Source organism: Oreochromis niloticus, linkage group LG23 (assembly GCF_001858045.2).
Source record: "Oreochromis niloticus isolate F11D_XX linkage group LG23, O_niloticus_UMD_NMBU, whole genome shotgun sequence".
NCBI classification, from domain to species: Eukaryota; Metazoa; Chordata; class Actinopteri; order Cichliformes; family Cichlidae; genus Oreochromis; species Oreochromis niloticus.
Genome location: NC_031986.2, coordinates 32034246 through 32040578, shown reverse-complemented (window position 1 = coordinate 32040578; position 6333 = coordinate 32034246). Strand labels below are relative to the sequence as shown.

The 6333-nt window shown below is 38.6% G+C and overlaps 1 protein-coding gene across 1 annotated transcript; it reads left to right on the top strand.

The window, feature by feature from the left end:
- The first annotated feature begins 2335 nt into the window (after nucleotides 1–2335).
- Nucleotides 2336–5865, top strand: LOC100694939 (claudin-18). Its single transcript, XM_003444205.5, has 5 exons — nucleotides 2336–2682; nucleotides 4771–4935; nucleotides 5018–5147; nucleotides 5236–5346; nucleotides 5513–5865. The coding sequence occupies exons 1-5, from the start codon at nucleotides 2463–2465 to the stop codon at nucleotides 5652–5654; spliced, it is 768 nt and encodes a 255-aa protein (XP_003444253.1). The 5' UTR covers nucleotides 2336–2462; the 3' UTR covers nucleotides 5655–5865.
- Nucleotides 5866–6333: the final 468 nt, after the last annotated feature.

Here is a 6333-nt window from a genome sequence, read left to right as displayed (position 1 = left end):
TTCTTTATTTTAGTTTATGTATTAATTGTGTGCTTGCACTGAGACTAAGAGCTGAAACTGTGCTTAGGTTATTTTGAAATTACGAAATCACGGCAACAGCGGTTTTAATGTCAAACAAAAAGATGAAAAAGTAAAGAAATTATATATAAATGTGTGAATACTGAGCGGCAGAGGCTGTGTTTTTACTCCGAACAAGGCCCCAACCCAGTTTCGATTCAGTCCCGGTGTCTCAAATGTTCTCCCCGACATATCAGCCACAGGCAAATTGGTTTCAGTTCACTACAATCGTATCAGTATTTACTTTCGCCTGACTGGCTGCTGGTGCCACAACGATACGCAGCACCCACCCCAACAATGCTGTCATGCAGTATCGTTTAACAGCCTGGCAGAGGCATAGAACAATATTTAATCTGCAGATGTTGTGCTTCTAAACTGAAACCATTTTTACAAGTCTAACATACAGTTTAGTGAAGAATAACGCTCAAAATAAATCTTGAAAGTACCATGTTAATGCAATCATCTAAGCTGATAAAAGCAAAACTGTTGTGGGTGCAAGCACATTTTAATGCTTTATTTCTGACCGCTGTTACTGTTCACCTCTCCTGGGGAAATATTCAGAGTGAATCAACAGAGTGAAATGCTTGAGTGCTACCTTGGATGACAGACAGCAGTAATCGGCAGTAAGTGGGAGAAGCATATTTACATCTCACAGTATCCTGCCTGCTGCTACTGACACGCCGGGCTTCCCATCTTCAAGACATGGCCTAAACCACCATGCCCTGTTCTGAAATAACCTAATTTTGTCAGTTATTTAAAAGAAAGAAAACAAGTCCAAGTACATGGCAGCTTATTGCATTTTTTTTTTTAAACTGATCTATTCAATTAAAACATAACAGAATAAAAATAATTTGATTCGTATTAAACCAGAAAAACTGTCCTAACCTTTACAAGATTGTCTTAATGATATCGTTCTCGTTATTGTTTCTTGTTATGTCTTCACTATAACAACATATCTCGGACAAAAATATGACCAGAAACTGAGATGATGTTATGTTACATCAAGAAAGGGTCGAATTTCATTGAAGCCTTTCTAATCATTAGCTAAATACTTTGGATCCCATCTCACCAATATGAAATTGTTTACACAGCTTTTGTATTGTTTGTACTGTAAGTTTGGATTTTTCCAATATTTGTCTTTTATTGCATCATTTTTAGGGGGTGTAAATGATGATTCGATCCAAAAGTTTCACATTTAGTCATCACTTCCTGTTGCCATGATTTTCAGTTTAGTTCTTGGGTAATTTGGCCTCTTGGCGTTTTCTCTACTCTTCCTTAAAATATTCTTGAGGTTGTTTTCTTGACAGTCGCCTTTCTACTGAGACCATTTCTGTTGAGGGTTTAGCGAACAGTAGATGGATCAACTGGTCCCTGAAAGATTCTTATCGGTTTTGAATGGTAGCATGTTGGCTAGCTAGCTTAACAGCTTTGCAAAAAGTGCTTATGACATTATGATTAAATATTAAAAGACTGCTTGTTTTCTGAAACTTTCAAGACGCGTGTGCTGACATTTGCAATCAGAGTCTGCTTTGTAATGCCTGACTGTGCAGTTTCAAGGTCCAAATGTGAGCACACCCCTCTTGAGCCAAGTCCCCACAATCTGACTGTCTTGTATTGTTCTGGATTGTTTGGCTTTGGCTTTACTTTTGTAAAACAGCAACATATGATCCTCATTTTTCTCAGCTACTGTCACTCAAATCTGACCAAACCAAGTCTGAACAGTTCAGGTAGGAAGAACCTATTGGACTTAGTGTGCAGACCGGTTTTTTATAACTATGTGTTCAGATTCGTTCAGAATCAGGAAATAGGTCACTCGTGTAAATGCGACACATTTATTGTGGTGACGTGTTTAAAGCAGAAGAAAATAGTGTAAAAAGATCAATTTCATGGCATGACTAAAACATGACCTTGAGTGTTTGTTAATCTAAAATCAAATGAAGTGGTCTAACTTTATTTCTTTTTAGATTAACGAACACTCAGATGATTGTTGTATAAAGCACTCTGAGTGTTCCAAAAGAGTAGAAAAGCGCTATATAAGAACCAGTCTGTTTACCATTTCTGCCCAACAAATCTGGTATAGAAGCTGAATGACCTTCTTCTCCAAATTGACCAACAGACCATCATAATTTCCTCATTTTAGATTTTTAAAGACCATTTACACGCACTCACAAACAGACTTACAATCCTCTAAACGACGAACACTCCTTACCAACATAAATCGACACTGATACCGATACGCTCCACCCAAATCTGTACATAAGTGCAAACACGCGGAGTTACTGGTAAAGTCCTTTTAGACTTCATACTGGACGATATCATATTCAAACACAGCTGCAGTGCCGAGGAAAGGCTGAGCTGAGAGCACTTGACAAAACTGTTTCCAGCAGCAGAAGGAAGACGGCAGCATGGCGGCCACATTGTGTCAGGGTTTAGGCTTCGTTCTGAGTTTGATAGGAATAGCGGGAATAATCGCCGCGACGGGGATGGACCAGTGGGCCACACAAGACCTCTTTGACAACGTTGTGACAGCCGTGTACTCGTACTCGGGCCTGTGGAGGTCCTGTGTTAGGCAGAGCTCCGGCTTCACAGAGTGTCGACCATACTTCACCATCCTCGGCCTGCCAGGTATGTTTTAAATCAATAATACCAACACACGGCAAAAAAATGAAATTGACTCTTGGGGGGGGGAAGGTGGTATGCAATACATGTAGGCGGTTTAAATATTAATTCAGAAAGAAGAACAATACAAAGAACCATGTTTTGCGCGCGTTTTCACACCCTGTTTCGAAAGGAGGGGAAAATGTGCTCCCCACAGTTTCCCGAAACCTGGAAGTAAGTCTTGGGTAAACATCAGATAAGGTCTGTTCCATGTCGAAGCCTACATAACAGCAAGCAGCAGTCAGACACTGCCATTTCATGACTCTCTGACTCTGATGGTAACAGTTTGAGTGGAACATCCAAAATGGCTGCCACAATGATCCAGTTAATAGGATTCATGTTGTCGGCGTTGGGCCTGTTTTTAATATCGGCTGCAACAGCAATGGACGAGTGGAGCTTACAAGACCAATCTTTTACAGTAATAACAAATTTTTATACCTATTCTGGTTTATGGAAGTCGTGCGTAGGGACGTCGTACGGTACCACACAGTGTCGGCCTTATTTCACCATACTTGGCCTGCCAGGTAAGAGAATTACACTCGGAGAGAAAAAGACATTTATCAAATATTTCTCGACATGTCGGATTAAGGAGAACATTTTCTAAAGGACCTCGGAAGGTACTTTAGAATATTTGGGAGGTTTTAGGGCAGATTTTCCCCCCATTTCCACCCCCCGCCACTTTTCCGACCAGCCCTGGCATAAAAATGCAGTCGACTGCAGAAAAGATGGTGTCTCTCCGGAATCAAATAGAAATTTGATGAGACATCCAAAGCTTAGCTGAGCAAGCACAAGCTTTAGCAGAGTGTCACACAATGTAAAGTACATTTCCACACTCTGTACTTAACAGCTGAATGTAGTGTAGAGCATATTGTATATAAGGTCTTAAGGGATTAAATCTAGAATAATACAGGTACAATATCTGAGGATGCTGAAAGATGGCATTTAGTTCAGTGTGTTTCGCCACATGCTGCTTTGATTTATGAGTGCTGGAAAATAACTGTAATGTGCTTTTTTTCTTCCTTTTTAAAAATTTTAATTGAAAGTGAATGCCGTGAGTGTCGGGCTTTTTCTGCTTCTATTCATGATGCACATGTGCATCAGTAAAACTAATATTATTTACTATTGCTGGGGATTTTGACCCCATTTTCGAGACTTTTTAGAACTACTCAGACCTAGAACTCAGCCTAGTTATTCTCTTATGTCTATGGATTCATATATTTCCGTGATATATGTAGAAGAAGCATAATAGTTGATTGTATTATGCTGTAAAGCACCTCGATCTCCTTTTGTATCACATTTTAGTCATTTTAACCAAGGTTTCGAAAAAATTAAGAAAATAAAAGTAACTTCAGTTTCTAATGACGATATCTTGTCTCTTTTACACCAGATATTATCTTCAGTGGAAACTTTTAATGATAGCTGACCTGCTGTTTTCCTGTGACAGAATATATTGAACTATTATTGTTATAATTAGTTTCTAGTGTGTGATTTGTACTATGGTGGCCATGATCAAAGAAGTACTCAGAAGTAAAAGTACAAAAATATAATTAGCGAAATGTATTGTCAAAACTTCAAGTGGTTTTTAAAAAGAGCTTTTCATGAATGGATGAATATAAATGATATTGAGTAGAAGTTCATATGAACCTTTTAATATACTGTTGCGCATTCAAATCATAATCACATTTTTTTGTATATATTACCTTTAGTACATAATAACTGAAGTTGTACAAGGCACAGTGTTGCCTTCTAAAACATACAGTGCAGTACATTAACCATAAAAAGAAGATATTTTAACATGCATGTTTTAACACTCCAGAAATATTTAAACCTAAAATTTGAACTTATGTATTATAATACATTTTAATTTTCTACTCATTTGAAATATATTTAGGTTTGGGTTGTTTGAATATTGTATATCTTTTATTTATTTAAACTCATTGAGTTAATTGGCAGCATTTTCTTTTTGATAAATCTTCAAGTATCTACAAGGTAATACCAATCTCACAAACAGGTATATCCTAAACATATGTTAAATGTCATAACTTTGATTTTCAGCTCTGCTCCAAGCCGTCCGAGCCTTGATGATTGTTGGGATTGTCCTTGGCGCTATTGGCTTACTGATCGCCATATTCTCGCTGAAGTGCTTGAAAATGGGGAACATGGAGGACAACTTGAAAGCCACCATGACTCTGTCAGCTGGGATCATGCTTCTCCTTGCAGGTTACTTCACTAATAATGCTCAGATGATTTCAAAGAAGAAAGGTTTTGCGATAATACCAGCATTAATTCTGATTTTTTTCAGGTGTCTGTGGGATTGCTGGGGTGTCAGCCTTTGCCAATTTGATTGTACAAAGTTTTCAGTTCACTACATATGCCAGTGGATTCAGCGGTACTGCCAATGTTGGTGGACTAACAGGAACTCTGACGCCAAGGTAAAGATAAACTGAAATTTGCATATATATAGTAATATATTACCTGCTGAATTAATTTTGGTAATGTTTAACCTTAATAATCTTTCAGGTATACTTTTGGCCCTGCACTTTTCGTGGGTTGGATCGGTGGCGCTATCTTGTTCATCGGCGGCATCTTGATGTGCCTGGCCTGCCGTGCAATGACTCCAGAGGACCACCGGTAATTTATGACTATTTGTGATCTTTAAAAAGATTGGTAGGGACAGTAGCCTCTCTGTTCCTGAACAATAAAGTAGCAGAGATGCGAAAACTGCAAAATAGGGCAAAATACAGTACGCACACAGATTATATTTTCAGTGTTTGATGTATGTGACGCTATCCCTCAGGTATGATGGGATGGCCTACAAAGCTGCCTCCCAGAACACGATGTACAGGCCTGACACCAGATCCCGGCCCGTCTACAACGACTCCTACAAAGCTCAGAGCATGGATGGAAGGCAGACAAACCAGAGATTTGACTACGTGTAGAACCATATCAGTTTTAATACTCTCGTGTAAAGTCAGCAGCTCTGTGATAAGTTTTCTACATTCAGCATTCATTTTTTATTTCTCTCTACTTTAATTTGGAAGACCTGTTTCAGGCCTAATTTCATGTTACTTTTTCAAATGTAATCACAATTATAAAGTCTGTGCTGTATATTTTGTATGTGTGTCTGTGTTAAATAAAAGGTGATTCTTACCTTGTCTGACACTAAATTCAGTAGCACAACACATAACGCATATTAAACCAGCTCACATAGCATCTTGATCTCAGTGGAGGAATGTGCAGAGGTCATGTTTGATCTTACAGGGATAAATAATTCGAAAACAAAGGGATATTTGCACAGGTTCCTGTGCAGATTAGTTCTTAATATAAAAAAATGTACCCAGTAGGGAAGCACTAACATGCAATCCAACAACTACTACTACCTACTGCTCCCAAAGAAATTAAGAGGCTAAGAATCATCCAAATGCTAATCAGATGTACTTGATTTACTGATTATCGGCAAGTGTGAGCACCTCTACAAAAGCAGAGGTTTTGGCAGTTTGCTGGTCTCGAGCCGTCGGGCGTGTGTTGACATAATGTCCCTGCAAATTCACCTCAAGGTCAGATTGGAAAACTCCAGCAGCTACATCTCAGAATCCACAATCCTTAGTTATTATGTAA

Excerpts from the sequence above, each read along its gene's own strand:
- LOC100694939 (XM_003444205.5), top strand. The coding sequence starts at position 2,463 with ATGGCGGCCACATTGTGTCAGGGTTTAGGCTTCGTTCTGAGTTTGATA. Across the intron at positions 4,936-5,017 it reads GATCATGCTTCTCCTTGCAG|GTGTCTGTGGGATTGCTGGG; the intron begins GTTACTTCACTA and ends GATTTTTTTCAG. Across the intron at positions 5,148-5,235 it reads ACAGGAACTCTGACGCCAAG|GTATACTTTTGGCCCTGCAC; the intron begins GTAAAGATAAAC and ends ATAATCTTTCAG.